Source organism: Branchiostoma belcheri, unplaced genomic scaffold (assembly GCF_001625305.1).
Source record: "Branchiostoma belcheri isolate BF01 breed outbred unplaced genomic scaffold, Haploidv18h27 scaffold12, whole genome shotgun sequence".
NCBI classification, from domain to species: domain Eukaryota; kingdom Metazoa; phylum Chordata; class Leptocardii; order Amphioxiformes; family Branchiostomatidae; genus Branchiostoma; species Branchiostoma belcheri.
In genome coordinates this window covers 349,800-366,069 of record NW_017802602.1, presented here as the reverse complement: position 1 = coordinate 366,069, position 16,270 = coordinate 349,800, and the positions used below count along the sequence as shown (strand labels likewise).

The window sequence follows — 16,270 nt, the reverse complement described above, 5'->3', positions numbered from 1 at the left end:
GCACTTCAACCGTCGCTCAACCGGGACGGGGGGCGATATCGACTTCAGACAACCTTTGACCCTTTGCTGGCGTCACACGTGGGAAAAATCACGTGTCCACAGCATTTGGGTCAGATAGCTGAGGAAGACTGAGTGATTCAGTCGAAAATTTCTGGTGAGTCAAATTTTGAGTTGGAGAACAGTTTAAGTTTTTCATAATAGTTTTGGTATGTAAAACAGTAAAATACATGTAGAGAAAAGGAGAAATGTCAGGTAACGGCTCATAGTAATCCCCATAACATGCTCTGAGCAGGAATCTAGTGTAAGACCTTCGACATAGTCTTAAACGTGGTCTATCAGCTGCTGAACAATACCTACCTGCCTGCCTATATGCCCAGGCCAGGTACTGGCCCCTTGCTCCCCTCCGTCAGGTACTTCCAGCCAGCTCTATAAAGGGCAATAGTCTCTGCTTCTCTTAGAGTAATCCCTGTGTCACTCTGGATCTGGTGTTTCCACCTCTTGGGTGGTCTTCCCCGGGGGGTCTCAGGTTTTGGAAGTCCTGGTGGTATGCCTTATAATCTAAGGTGTTTGCTGGTCTTCAATATCTAATGGCTAAACAATATCAGCTTCTTCAATATCTTCAATATCTAATGGCTAAACAATATCAGCTTCTTAATTGTATTCGATGCTGCAAGACAGCTTATGTCGTTTTCATATTGGCTATTTATGTTAAGAAATGCTATAGAAAAAATTCAGTGATCAAATGTAACTTTTGGAGTCCTTATAAGACTTGAGAAAGATTATGGATGCCGTCTGAAAGCTTCTTACGCTTTACATAACTTTAGTCGTGCGTAACAGTTTGATTATTCCTTTGTTTATTTGTTTATTTTTTTCACAAAGTAAAAGGGAGGGCAAACAGGTGCATACGCACCTTTACAAGTTGCCCTCCCCCATACAAAAACACACAATCATACAACATCAAAATTTACATAGTCGATGACATCAAGTATAAAAATACACAGAATAGGCAATCAATATAGAAGGTTAAGCATAATTCAAGTATATCTAATAAGTAGTATAAATTGTGTTGACAAGACTTAGTGAGGTCTAGCAGCAATACAAGAACCACACCTTTGTACTTATAAGATTGGCTCGTCCCTCCAGGCTGTTCCTGGCCAGTGCAGACCGGAGGGTGATCGCCGGGAACAGGAAAGCCGGCCGCTACGTCTGAAGCTGAGGAGCAGTCATCTCAGAGCAGATGTTTTGGTGGCCGCAAGAGATAGCATCAAATTGACCAGGCAATATCCATTAGCCAGATAGTATCCATTGGCCAGACAGTATCCATTGGCCAGACAGTATCCATTGGCCAGACAGTATCCATTGGCCAGACAGTATCCATTGGCCAGACAGTATCCATTGGCCAGACAGTATCCATTGGCTAATGGACATTCCTCGAGCTCTGGCTAATGGATACTGCCTGGCTAATGGATACTGCCTGGCTAATGGATACTGTCTGCCCAATTTGATACTGTCTTTTGCGGCCACCAAAAGATTTTCTTGGGGATAAGAGCAACATCACAAGACTTACCATAAACCAGGACAGGGCTAGTGGTGAAGTCGCCATAAACAGTTGTTTAGCAGGGGTTTACTTAGGTTAGGGAGTGGGAGAAGGTTGACTTCTTGTGGTGTTACGTCTGCTATTTATGTAAAGGTTTGGTTTTGAAAGTTTGTTGGTATTCGATGGAATGATATAATTATTATCAACACATACTGGTAGTGTGTGCGTGGCCCTTAGTATTGGTGCTGTTTAATTAACTTTTATTTCTTTTATGGGTAAAGACTTACCAGTCGCCCTGATAGAAATACCTGGGAACACATATGGCACTTTATCTGGAACTGGCCAGTTAGCATAGTCAAAGTTAGGACGGTGCATATGTAGCCATGGGTGTTTGAGACAGTTGGGTAATGTTGATTTTCCCATCCATGGAATTATACTTAGTACGTGTTAAAGTCAAACCTGCCTAAGGCGACCACCTGGAGGGCCGAAGAAAAGTGGTCGCGTTGGACAGGTGGTCTTCTTGAATAGGTTCGACTCATAACATGAATATCAACGAGACATAATTTCAATTATCCATCTGTATACACGATACTATAGGAGATTCATAATTCCGTTCTATTATACACACACAACTTCGTTCTTATTATACATACTATGAATCAGATGTTTTCAATAATCTCAGCGTAAATCCATTAACATCTTTTACTATAATCCATTTCTGTAAGATACACAAACACACAAGTGTTAGAATTCTTAAAACGGCACACAATATGAATCGTGATAGTTCTGAAGAATTATAGATGTAGAATTATAGAATGACCCTCCTTTTTTGTGCGGTATCCGTACTTAGCTGCATTATTATTTCCCAAAGGCGTAATCGTGGTAGATCTGTGATGCAGAACTCGAGGTAGCGACTCTCAGAATTCGTGATTTTACTCCTATTAGAACTACAATTTTACTTTCATGATTGTGCTTTGGACATGAAAACAAAATACAAAGAAAACAGAGGATATAGCAGCACATACGAGGCACATACTTTAAAATACACACTTTAAACAGAATACTCTAATCTTTTGTAATGAGAAGCATCTTATATATTTTTTAAATTGCACGTTGTATTTACGTGATCAAGAAACCACAACAAAACGGACAACAAATAGTAACGTACAAATCATATGGTTATCGTTGGGAATTTTGTAGGTCTTACTGTTCTCCTTTTGAGCCTTTATTTTATGTTTCCTTTGTTCTGATGCTTTTAAGAATTCATGGTCGTGCATTCTTTCGCTGCAATTTACAAAAATGAAAGACAAAATTTAGGAGTTCTTGATTATGAGGTTTCTTTAATTATAAGAAACCCTATACCTTCATGATACATTGATACCTAATACAAATTGTAAGCAACCCTATCCGATTATTAAAGGTTGATACTATAACTTCATAGACTTTGGCATTTGTACAAATATTGTCCAAGGACCTCCTGTTTACATTGAACGACAATGACAATGACATTGAATGGCACTGCAGACTTAGAACACAACAATCTGGTCCCGTCTTACATAGTCAAGGTCATCGTCAAGTACAAGCAGCACCTGTAAGAGAAGAGAAAAAAAACAAAATCCTACAAAATTAAAAAAAAGTTCGAACCTTTGTATTTTACATACCGCTTACGTTGATGGTCAATAACACGGGTGTGCTTTCTCGCCTATTGCCGCAGATAGAACCAACATTCAATATACATTCCCAACTTTGTCGTATTGGATCCACTATTCTCAAAATGGGTCAAGTAATTAACTAATTAATTTACAAATTAAAGCACAATATGTGAAGCCCCGAGCACAGCTTTAAGAAAGGCTCCGACGGGACTTTCTCATGAAATGTCCTGGTTACACGCGCAAAGATGCTGCAATGCCAGAGATGTTGCCATGCCCAACCACACAAGGCTTACATAGAACGGAACTTGAAGTAGCATCCGTAAGCTGCTCACTTAAACCAGTTGCAGGTATGTGGCTTTTTCTTTCAAATCTGATAAATTGTGATGATTCAAAGGTATATAATTTTCTTCTTACACAACCAGTAAAGGTTCCCACCTGCTTACGTTTCGATGTCTATCAGACATGTGAAGATTCAAGCTTAAAAATGTGCAGTACTTACAATAAAGGAACAGAAGAGGCTGACGGCGGAGAGGAAGTGCCAGATGTCGTGCGTGTCGTAAAACCCGAGCAGCACGCACGGTCTGTTCTGCGCGCGGGACTGGGCTGGCATTTTCTGGCGGAGAAAAATAGAAGACGTTCAGTCTATAACTATACAGTGAATATCCTTTAGAAAACATCCTTTAACGCAATCCCTGTTTCAAAACATTGCAAAAACAACTTCACCAACACAAATTAATGGCGAGATATGCAGAGAGTAAACAGGTTTTTGCTCAGTGTCAGATCCAATGAACGTTAAGCCCTAATTCCTGTTTATGATTGGTCGATATGATGTTGGTGATGATGATGATGATTGGTCAAAGATTTATGGGTAACCCGTCCACATTATGAAGACTGTAACGGCCCACCTGCCATGACGTGTTGGCTTCTAAGAAGAAGTAGAGCGCGGCTGCCCAGACGGTGGCGCTCAGGGCGATCAGCAGGCAGGAACCCGCGCTGATCCGCTCGCCGCTGATCATCTAAGGACAGAACACAAGGAAATACAAAATCATCATGAAAGTCCGTGAATAGTTTAATCAGGTTGGTAAGGCACTGAGTAAAGAGACTCGTTTTACACAACCAAGTCTTATATCCTGCTCCCGCAACGGAATTCAGAAAGTTGCCTGCAATCATAATGTTTTCTGAGCAATACTCATAACAATACTTGTAACAGTACCTTCATGACTATGTAGAAGCCGAAGTAGATGAGCAGGTTGGAGATGACGATGCCGAGCAGGAAGGACGCGAAGTCCTGGAACTGGTAAACCGCACCGGCCAGGGCTCTGCATGGGGGATAAACACATATCAGAACTGGTAAACCGCACCGGCCAGGGCTCTGCATGGGGTATAAACACATATCAGAACTGGTAAATCGCACCGGCCAGGGCCCTGCAAGGGGGAGGGGAATAAAATGGTTTTGGGAGTGCAACTTGTAAAGGTGTTCATACAACTGTTTTGCCATCCCTTCCACCTTGTGGAGACTTCTAACAAATACATAGATGGATAGAATGGTTCGTCGGTGAAGGTTAGACATCTCTAGAAACCATTAAAAACAGTTAAGATCAGATTGTCATGCTCGTTGGTTTTGTTGTTACATTAGCAAATAAGTCGGAGATGTCGGTACTTACAGCGCCAAGTTCACCAGATTCCCTATGGTCAGGAGTACAAACCGGCTCTGGAAATTCAATGAGAGTAAAAGGTCATATTGCCACTTTCCATATGCGGTCTTCCGTGTTCTTAATGACTTAAATATGGCCATGTTACATACACACACGTCACACGACGACAAATCTGAGGCAGCCTTTGGAAAATCGTGGGTTCTCCAAACGTCAGATGTCTTGTAAAGGAAAGAGTTGTCATTTGAAAAAAATAAATGAATGAATGACTTATTAGATCGCAACTTTTGTCTAGTACAGCGCGACGTACCGTGTACATGGGCCTGCAGTCCGTACACTGTAGATAGTCTGTTCTCAGCATGACGTAGGCACGTTTGAACACCTTCAAATCTGGAGAACACAACGGTTACCACGGTTAGTACGGTCGGGATGGGCCATATTAAGTAGGGCTGTATTTTAATACCTTCAGAACAGACGGCTTTTTAATCAACATGATTAATTTGAATGAATGAATTAATAAATAAGAGAGAGAAACATAGGGATATGTATATTGAAATGGAGAAAGAAATAGATTATTAATGTATATTATATAATCATATATAAATGTATATATGTAATCACATGTTATATACATGTGTATGGACACATATCGTTTGATAGATGGATAGATGAAGAGCAATTCCCTAGCCATTGCACAAACCCTCACTACAAACCGAGCAGAACTATGTTTCCGCACGTACCGAAGGACCACCTGCCCATATAGTACAGCTCCATGTTCAGGAACAGTGTAGCGAGGATGTACACAACCGTGAACACTCCCCAGAACGCCTTCGTGCCGTAAACCTGTCAAATATAACATGCAAATGATAAATGCAATAGATTAATGTTCAGTATATTACACACAACTCTTAAGGATTCTTGAATGAGAATTTTGAATAAAAAAATGAATGAGGTAGTGAGTGAATTAATGAATGAAGGAAAGAATGAAGGAAAGAAGGAACGAACGAATGAATGAATGAACGAATGAATGGCTGAACTAACGAACGAATATGTGGATGAATGAATGAATGAATGGCTGAACTAACGAACGAATATGTGAATGAATGAATGAATGAATGAATGAATGAATGAATGAATGAATGAATGAATGAATGAATGAATGAATGAATGAATGAATGAATGAGCGAACAGACGCACCACGCCGATGACGGCCATGAAAATGACCCCCGCGAAGAACATGTAGGCTGCGTAGGCGTTCGGGTTGACGTCAGGATGCCGCTTCTGGTACAGCTTCAGCATCCCCAGGCCGCCGATAATGTACATGAACGACGTGTCTGAAATACAGTCACATGGTCAAATCTGTACATGAACGACGTGTCTGAAATACAGTCACATGGTCAGATTTGTACATGTACATGAACGACGTGTCTGAAACACAAGAACACAAGTAGTCTGGGGTCGTGTGGCGTAGCGGTTCAGCTCAGAACAGTCACATGCACAATTTGTTAAATCTGTACATGTACATGAACGACGTGTCTGAAATACAGTCACATTGTCACAAATCGGTACATAATCCAACTTTGTTTGTTTGTTTGTTTGTTTGTTTGAGCCCACCAATGATGTAGTTGAACCACGTGTCTGCAACACAGAGTACGAAATGACAAATAAACTGGTGAACATACCAACTACCAAGAATACCAGCTCAGAAGAGAACAAGAAATAGCCATGCCTTCAAGTACCAGAGTTATCAACCAAGGATTCAGGTGTTCAAAAATTCATTCTTCGAATTCCCTAGAATACTTGCAGAGTGGAACTCACTGTCACCAAGTACAGTAGGGGCATGTCAATAGATATATAGCTTTCAATAATGTTAAGAATAAAGATATATGGCGACAGGTATGTGCCTTACGTACCGAACTGGAAGTTACTGTAGTTGGGACAGACGTGGTAACAGGCGCTCATGATGCCCTCCATCACAAGGGCCAGCGCTGAGGGGGGAAAGATATAACAATTAGATGGGAAAACATTAACATTTCTTACCAACAACGGTACCAGAAATTAAGTGAACACTACCTAATATGTAAGTAACGTAAGTACATTCGTATTATAGTATCGCATTTTTCTAATAGCTATACATAAAAAGAACATACGTTTAAATGACAACATTCATAATTATTTCCACGAATACAAAGAAAGCAAAGCCCTACATACCTATGGCATAGTACAGGCCGAAATGCTTGGGAAGTCCGTACTCCTGATGTAGGGAACACAAATAGAGACGTGGTTACTTTGACTCAAGTTCAGGGGATGTTAAGGAATCTTCAAACATGACATACGAACTGAACATTGAAGAACGTTAACGTTTCTCAATAAAGTACTAGTAGTACATAGTTACCAACCAGGGCCAACTTTGCATGTATCCCTCCCGACTCGACTTGCTTCTTGTGCAGTCTGTCTCTGCGGTACACAGAAAGGACATCAAACCGGTCAACAAACGTGTATTGTCTAGTAGTCATAACAATTAACTAATTCAGAGTCTGCGGATCGTTGTATTTGCCTAAGCCATACAACGTGCCTTACATTATCTATAGGGATGATAGAAACCGATACTAGGACTCAGGTCCAAGCATCACTTCGATAACAACATTACAGTTCATCTGAGGGCCAAATGTTGTCTGAAGTTGATATCGCCCGCCGTCTCGATTGACTTCAGACAACCTTTGACCCTCTGCTGACGTCACACGTGGAAAAATCACGTGTCCACAGCATTTGGGTCAGATAGCTGAAGAAGACTGAGTGATTCAGTCGAAAATTCCGATGAGTGAAATTTATGAGTTGGAGAACAGTTTAATTTCATCATAATTATCAATTCGATAAAGTGACTTTTTAAGCCGTACCTTCTGTAGACCAGTAACATGAGCAGAAACCCAAGCATAACAAAGCCAATGTTGCTCCAAACGTTGTTAAAAGCTCTGCGGGTAAAATGACAAGTTGGTTACTGAAACCAAAAATCCTTATACCATAGTAAATAATAATAACAACCACTCGTAAATATCTAGGTAAGGCATCCAGGTCATGAGATACGCAAGAAATTGTTACTCAGGTAACTGGAAATATTTTTTAAACTGCCAAACGCTTCAAGTAGTACCCACTACTTTTCATCATCCGCATGACGATATCAAGTGTTTGGGCATAGTTGATTCTAGCTTATAGCAGAAATGACTATGAATTCCACGGGAAGGTATATTATATGAAAAGTTGCTTACGAGAGAACTCCATACGGATGGATGCAGAGGAAGTTGTAGTAGCACAGATCCTGGTCTCCTGTCCGGTTCATCATCTGGGCACGGAACAACGTGAAAAGGGTACTGAGACTTCTCAATCGCACTACACAAACTTTCTACATAGACTTTCAACTTTATTCACTACGAACCTTGAATTTCAGACACATGGTTGGCACCAAAACTGCCTTTACCTACATGTGTACTATACGTATTATCTTAGCGTTCGTAGAGTGGCTAGTACCGTAAACTTTGCAAAATGTACTCACTAGAGGGACAGTAAATACACATTACGTACGTACATCGGTATTGGGTAGAAGGGAGATGAAATATCACATGTTAAAGACCTGCATATTATACTTTACTTACGATTTGGTACGTGAAGACCAGTTGCGTCACGGGAAGAGCGTAGAACACCGCGATTGTGATGAGGTTCCTGCGGGTGACGCAAATTTTATAAATGTTACAGAGAATAATAATAATGGTTTTTATTCGTCACCTCCAACGATACAGACTCACAGAGCTCCCTTACAAGGGTCCTGAATTGATTTGCCATTTATAATTCATTTGGCACACAAGGATTATCATTGCGTATGGAACATACAACTTTAGCATAAAAAGATACTAACACGTTATTTAGAACTTATTTTACATTGAAACTAATAACTATGTAATAGCAGAACTGTATCGTCAAAACGTTTGACTCAGCTGTTGTCAGAAGACAAAAAAAGGAAAGGGAAACGAAGCAAATACAATTCTGTGAAGATAATCATAAATACCAGAACTAAACACCTAAACAAGCTGCAGAAAGAGGCACTTTACTTACCTGTTGTACAGTCTGAACTTCTTACTGAGTCGCTTATCCTCCTTCCGCGCCAGGTCCGCCACGTACAGAACTCGCTGGAAGGGGGGGAGGCACGAAATGGATCTCAGGTAAAACGAGTGCCAAACGATATCATTTGGCTAAAAAAATACCTCTTTATCAACCTTAAGCAGTAATGGGCCATCCCAAAGTTACTTTCACCAAAAAAAAAGTACTACAATCACTGTCAACATTGCAAAGAATAGATCGTCTTAGAACGGGTGTTAGAATGAACAACAATGTTTGAGGAGGACAAGTTTTGGTCACAAAATCGAAGTATCTAATTGTAAAAATCATGTACTCAATTCAGGGGTGCGACAGCATTTCCTGCTTTTGTACGATTTTGTTTGATTGAATAAATTTGTCTAATCTGTAGATAATAAGTATCTACCTTTGTCCTGTAAACCTCCTTCTCCGTGTCGATGTCGTCGAGCGTGTCGTAACTGCTGATGTCCACAGACTCTTTCCGCGGCGGGCTGCCGTCTGCAGGAGCGGTCTCCTCTGCTCCTGGACATCACAACAGCAACGTTTACTTAGTAATTAAAGCATCATCATCATCAAAATCAGCAGACATATGAGTAACATTTCTAGTGCAGTGTAAATTTTTATCAGGACTGTACAATAGTATGACCATCATGTACTAAATCATTTGCTTACTCCCGTCAGAATGCGCCTCCTCCTCCCCTGTTGCCCCGTACGACGACTTTCCGGTCTCGGTAAGAGACTTATTTTCTGGTGGGAAACCTGGAATTTCAAAGAAAGAAGTCAGTCTCATTGATGCTATTAGAAACACAAGAAAATATACTTAACTGAATTGGCAAATATTTTACTGGAGTTTGGGTTGTTATCTCTAATTTACAGATTTGTAAGAAATGATAACATCCGAACCAGATCTTTGCCTGACTTACTGTCTTCGATCGAGTCCATCTCCCGGTCCAGTTTCCCGTTTCTGCTCTCCCTGCATGGGTTCATAACGAATCAGATGTAAATCCCAAAATAGACAAAGCTAAATACCTCAAGATCAATCAGGTATTCATCCGTAAAAGGAGCAGGAAATTAGAAAAGTTAACCAGAAGTTCTAACCTGAACCACGTGCCCAGAATGACCAGTCCTGAAACCAGATAAAACAGCCCGAAAATGGCCAGGGCAGCTAGGACGGCGGTCACAAAGTCAGCCTCTGGAACATGGAATAGCCATAACAATTTATTAGTTCTGAATTCTACTCTTCTATATACAAAATACATAAAAAGAAATATTGCCAGAAAAATATTGTTTACAAGTTACAAAGAAATATTTCTTTTATCAAATCTACCACCTGTGAGGGTTTCCTCCACGTGTATGGTGACTTCCTTCATAGTCGGCTGCCTGTCTATTTCTCCTGTAGAAAAAAATATATAAATTCATTCATTCATAAATTGTATTCAAATTGAAACTTTACTGATTTCCAAACAACCTAACATTACACACAAACACACACACAGTACCTGTAATCGGCTGTATTGTGTACGCCTTCCCGGTACACTCAAACTCGATCGGCTTCACCCCAACTACCAGGTAAAACTTTCCGTCTGGAAAATGTTCCTTCTGTATTCAGCAAAACAAACAAACCAACAAAAACATCATGAGAAGCTAGGACAGAGTAGAGATACAATAGAAGAGCAAAAAAAAGAAATCTACAAGTGCAGGAAGGTTCTTTATCCAACAACCATTGGGTTTTCACATCCAACGTTTCGGTGACCGTCTGTCGCCTTCTTTAGGGCAACAATGTCTGGTTCTGATTCGTACTGCAGCTACGGGTAGGTCGTTGAATAGAGAGCCTTTTTGCAGAATCTATTGCCAACACGATAAAATCATAAGCGGAAGTACGTGTACAATTTTGTACCATGCACCCAAAGTTAGGTCGTTGAATAGAGAACCTTGTTGCAGAACCTACTTGTTGCCAACATGATATGATTATTCATGTAAGTAGGTCTATAATTTTGTACCACACATGAGTTCGTCAGTTCCCAAGGCTAGGTCGTTGAATAGAGAGCATTGTTGGACAATCTATTGCCAACATGATAAAACTATTCATATAAGTACAAATGTAGGTCTACAATTTTGCAACACACATACACATGAAGTACGTGAGTTCCCAAAGCTCGTACCTGCACAGTGATAGCGGCTGAACTGGTGAAGGTTTGGAAAATCCCCGAAAACTCGATGTTACTGTCCAGGTCATACACCGGGCACTGCGGGGAGGGGAAGGGACAAGATACAGTTTAACAGTTTATTCATTAAAAAACAGCCTCGCAGCCTGTACAAAACATGCTGAGTAACACTGATTTTTTACAGTTGATTGTCTGGCAAGTGAAAATTAAAATTACAATACATATACAAACACACAAAAACATTACAAAAAGCCTCACAAAGGGAACTAAAGTAAAGACCAGAGTCTTACCTAGAAGACTTGTTGTACAGGCATATAAAGATGTGGCTATAGTTAAACTTGAACATTTCTTGTCAAATACATTAAAAGGAGATCAAGATATGACGTTGCCATTCATTTCGACGCATATCTGATGTGGCGGTTTTCTGTCCTATTCTGTTCTGTCATATTTGTTTGGAGAAGAAGAAGAGGAAGAAACAGCAAAAAACAGTATTATGTTTCCTTCTGTTCTGCGAAGGTGAATATAAAAACTTCTCTCTGACCTTTGCCCTCTGCAGGGAGAGTACGGAGCACTTGTCGTCCTGCGCCGTTGCCCTGACGACCACGGTGTCCACGTGACCCGGGAAGGTGAAGCTGAAGTACTGCGGCTCGGCGGGCGACACGGAGATGTCCTTAGTGTCATTGTACCTGATAAACAAGGAGTTTGTAATGTTATACATCTAACAAATCGGGATTTCTAAACCTGGAGTAGATAAAATACAATACAATAGCATACAGTAAATAGAATAAACTCGATACAGAATAGACTAGAATAGAATAGAATGGAATAGAATAGAACAGAATGGAATAAAATGAATAGAATAGAATAGAATGTTCCTAGAATATCAATGTACTTTCAATACACACCGTTGGCATGCAGCACGTCCATACGTATAGAATAGAATAGAATAGAATAGAATAGAATAGAATAGAATAGAATAGAATAGAATAGAATAGATAGAACAAAATGGACTGAATAGAAAAGAATTAAACGAGAGCAAGTAAAATAGAATGTTCCAAGAATATCAATCTACATGTACTTTCAATAAAAACCGTTGACCGTTTGCTACCCAGCTAGTCAACAGACATGCAACACGTCCAGACTTACCCGAAGTCGAAATCCACGACCTTGGTGACCGTGAGGGAGTACGTCACGTTCGCTGCCGCTGATGACGTCAGCTGTACGTACACGGTTTTGGTGACGTCAGCACTTCTCTCAGCCTCCTCCTCTGCCGGGCACAGCGTTCGCTCAATCTCGTTAAACAGATAGCTGTGGGGAAGGAGGATTTTCATGTCTAGGGTGAACAAACATCTGACTGTGTCTATAGTTCCTTGATGTAACCGAAAACATGAATAAGTGAGGTGATAAATAAATAAAAAACTAGAAAGGTAACATTTGCAGATGCATAACGTTTACCTAAAGTTTGCATATGGTCTGCTCTCTTATATATGATCATATATATATCCCTCCTGCTCAAAATTGCAACATTATGTAACCCAACACTAGTTACCGTGGTGACAGACGTCTGGTTCGGGCCATTGGCCTTATTTGTATAGAGAAGAAGAGGAAACAGAGCAAAAACAATATGCTTCCTTCAGTAAACATAGAAAGTCCAGAGAAAAATGAAATATTGTGTTCTTACTAGTCCTCCACCCTAAGCGGGACCTGGAAGGACAGGATGGGGGTACAAAGCAAAGGTACTTCTATAATATATACATTATAATGAGCTTTGTTTAAGTCCAGATAAATATGAAAAGGCGTGTCCTTACTAGTCCTCGACCCTAAGAGGGACCTGGAATGAGAGAATGCCGTCCTCCTGCCGAACCACCACCAGCAGTGGGTGCGAGTCGATCGCATCTGGACTGGTCACGTGCAGCCGGACAGCCTCCGTCTGGGGGGGGGGGGGGCAAAGGGGAATATCGTAATGTAATTATTATAATCTATACAATTTAATGATATAGAAACGTCCAGAGAAACATGAAATCGGGGGTCCAGGAGAGGGTGGGACTCGGTCGTTTCGGGGGGGAGGGGGCAAAGGGGATTACAAATATAACTTTAGCTTAAAATTCATGTCCGAAGGCTTCTTGCAGGTAATAAATAATATAATAAATAATAAAGAACAGCGTACAAAAAAAAATAATAAATAAAAGCGGCTAATCTACACCCTATAAGGTAAATTGTCGAAAACTATATCTACGGAGTTTGGCCTCTCTTTGTAAACTACAGAAGACATAATGTCCCGCCCTTACTACAATGTGTAGCTTTTGGATGCTTATAATGATATCAATTCAGACTTTGCGACTGATCAATTAACCAATCGCCTGTTAATATCATAACCTGCCGAGGAACAATGCATGCAGGCGAAAGTCTGTTCTTTCAACCCAATATCATAATAAAGTTCACGTTATATCATTACGAACTTGGTGACCGATCAATTAATCAATTCGCGGGTAGTAACAAACATTCTGAAGAATAACGTATGCAGGCGAAAGTCTGTTCTTCCCACGGTAAAAAGAAACGTTTTTTTAGACTTGAGTACAACCGACCAGGAAACAAATTGGCGGATATACTAGTATAACTACATGTAATATCTTATAGCTTTGCGGTTTTCTGTTTCAGGTTAACCAGGCGTACACCTTCCCCGCTCCACTATACGTTAGGTTTTTCCGGTAGAAGCTTCGTGGCGATTTAGTTTATGAACAGGGCTACTCCATTTTACACATGCGGGGGTTACGACTTTTTCGTTAATTCAAAAGAAGGAAAACGTTTTCTTCAACACATGAACAACAGGTGGCGTGAAGGCAAGATAAGAACGTAAAAAGACAAAGACAAAGAAGACAAAACTTAAACACACCCCTATTCAAACAAATGATATTAGAAGTGGGAAAACTACAAGCCAAAGATTGTCTTGTATCCAGATTCCAGACGCATGTAGACATCAGAAAAATGATACAGTGTAAGCCATATCCTATTGTTTATTTCTTTAAGTAGTCCATTATATTGACTCTATGCACAAGGGCAGCTGTGCGTATTCACGTGTCTAGGCTTACAAATTAAACGCCTCGGGCGCCATTTTGAAACCGTAGCTGAGGATAACGGGACCGCTAGTATTATATCAACAAATTTAACATAAAATTGTGAAGCAGAAGCAATGTTTTAAGAATATAGAAAGTATGATTATCTATGCATGCCTGTTCACCATGTGTTTAGTAGACACGTTTTGGGCTGTCTCAATTCGTAAGTAAAGTACACAACATTGCTAAAACCGTAACATGACCGTAATATGACCTAATTCCCGATACGGTAGCAAATCGAGAGAGAAGGCCGATTACTGGCATCACAAATTCCCAATGTGCACTCCTAAAACAGTCTATCATTAGATTTAAATGTTTCCCGGTCCTCCGTCTATCCGGTGAAACTAGAATCGGGCTGAGAGGCGCGCTAACTTCCACCTGTTGCGCCTCGGCTCCGCACGGAGCTTCGGTACTTTGTTTGCACCGCTTTACAAACAACACGCGCGCTCGTCTTGCTCCGGTCAAAGGACAATTCATAAAGCTTAAGGGCTGCAACTTATGTTCAATTATGCATATTACTGAGCGGAACATAATCATCTCTGAAAAAAGGGAAGTTGTACAATGAATGGTGTTATTATGAGGCATTGTTCTGCTACATCGCAAGTTGTGAAAGGAGTTACGAAAGTAAAAACATTGCAAACGCACATCACGCTTCCAAATTACATCTGAAAATCATATTTTCACCTTCTCTGATCTTTACCAATCAACTAATCTCGCCTGAAACGAGCCTGCCACAACATCAGGTGACCTTTTGGTGAATAGCAGCGACCAGGAAGACATAATATTTCCCATGTGGATATGAAAGGGATCCGGCTTTACGCACCAACATGCATGCATGGTTTGCTATACGGTATGCTCACCACACACAGGTACATGTACATAACCACCTCGCCAGCGTTCACAGATCTTCCCCCTTACAACAAGAACCCGTTAGATAAGCGGGTTACCGTGTTCGGCGGCTCCTGGTAGGTGAAAGTGTAGGTGACGGCCTCTCCCGACCCCACAGTACCGTTGTACGCCACGGAGAAGTTAGCGGGCAGGGCGGGTGAGGACTGCGTTCCGGTTTCGGACACAGACGTCGCCAGTAGAACCCACAAAGTCAGCGCTGCAACAGCTAGAAAACGGCGACCGCCCGTAGCCATGTTTTCTACAGCTTGAGCCGTGAGCTTTAGTAGTCCTGAGGTTGTATAGAGAACGCTGGAGGTTTCAGCATGGCGAGAACTGTCCGCCCCGTCTGGTGAGGTTAGAGAGTGATGTGACGTGTTCTCAGTAGTACTGGCTGGTAGCGGTTCCGGGTAGGGGCGTGTGGATCATAGGGTCATGTGATCGTGACGAAACGTGCCTGGGGTCACTGGCAGTCTGCCGCGGGATGCATGAATGAATGAATGGTTTAAGTCTCTACCAGGCTAACTACGCTGGCTATATAGGAGAATAATTGCCAGGGGAGTTTGGCCGCCTTGTAGGTTTGACTGGCCGCGCAGAGGGAAAGAAACTACCTCCCCGCGGCCAGACTCTCTTGGCCAATTTTACTCTCTTTTTTGCCGATCCGTATTCCCGTAGAAAGGCCTGGGGGAGGCTATGAATGAGTAGTCTCTACCAGGCTTCGGGAGCGGCTGAATGAATGGATGGTCATGGAAGGTATAGTCTTAAAGCAGATCCTAGGGTGGCAAAAGACACGGGGGTATCAAATTGGCCAGGCAGTAAGTTGGGTGGCGTATTGGACTCTCTCTATCTCAGTCGACTGGATACTTACTGCCTGGACAATTTGATACTGTATTTTACCACCCTAGGAATGGATCTGCCTGGAGATTAGGAAGGTAATCTCTACTAGGTTTCGACTGAAAAGAGTAGAAAAAGTAAAGAAATTGGCCAAATACTAGTAGGAAGAGGTACTAGCTAGGTAACAACTCCCCCTGGCGACGCCTGGTAGAAGCTACATGGATGGCGCCATGTATGTTGGGTGAAAGGTAGCCTCTACCAGGCACCGCGGATCGCTGGAAAAACAGTAGAAATTGGCCGAAAT

The 16,270-nt window shown here is 41.4% G+C and overlaps 1 protein-coding gene across 2 annotated transcripts in view; it reads right to left on the bottom strand.

Annotated features, from left to right (window-relative positions):
• Positions 1 to 2,178: 2,178 nt before the first annotated feature.
• Positions 2,179 to 16,270, bottom strand: part of LOC109462761 (SID1 transmembrane family member 1-like) — a 16,217-nt gene continuing 2,125 nt past the window's right edge. Inside the window, exons 2-27 of one of the 2 annotated variants that reach the window (XM_019759348.1) lie at positions 15,195 to 15,606; positions 12,943 to 13,064; positions 12,281 to 12,442; positions 11,676 to 11,820; positions 11,132 to 11,215; positions 10,469 to 10,568; positions 10,300 to 10,362; positions 10,068 to 10,161; positions 9,893 to 9,942; positions 9,642 to 9,728; positions 9,376 to 9,491; positions 8,949 to 9,022; positions 8,492 to 8,558; positions 8,108 to 8,181; positions 7,739 to 7,813; positions 7,241 to 7,298; positions 7,053 to 7,095; positions 6,755 to 6,829; positions 6,039 to 6,175; positions 5,582 to 5,684; positions 5,152 to 5,231; positions 4,854 to 4,900; positions 4,403 to 4,508; positions 4,095 to 4,205; positions 3,689 to 3,802; positions 2,179 to 3,126 (exon numbers count right to left, since the gene is read on the bottom strand). In XM_019759348.1, the coding sequence (XP_019614907.1) occupies positions 3,064 to 3,126; positions 3,689 to 3,802; positions 4,095 to 4,205; positions 4,403 to 4,508; positions 4,854 to 4,900; positions 5,152 to 5,231; positions 5,582 to 5,684; positions 6,039 to 6,175; positions 6,755 to 6,829; positions 7,053 to 7,095; positions 7,241 to 7,298; positions 7,739 to 7,813; positions 8,108 to 8,181; positions 8,492 to 8,558; positions 8,949 to 9,022; positions 9,376 to 9,491; positions 9,642 to 9,728; positions 9,893 to 9,942; positions 10,068 to 10,161; positions 10,300 to 10,362; positions 10,469 to 10,568; positions 11,132 to 11,215; positions 11,676 to 11,820; positions 12,281 to 12,442; positions 12,943 to 13,064; positions 15,195 to 15,389 (2,445 nt within the window). In that variant the 5' untranslated portion in view covers positions 15,390 to 15,606 and the 3' untranslated portion in view covers positions 2,179 to 3,063. The other variant, XM_019759349.1, reaches the window with a different exon arrangement.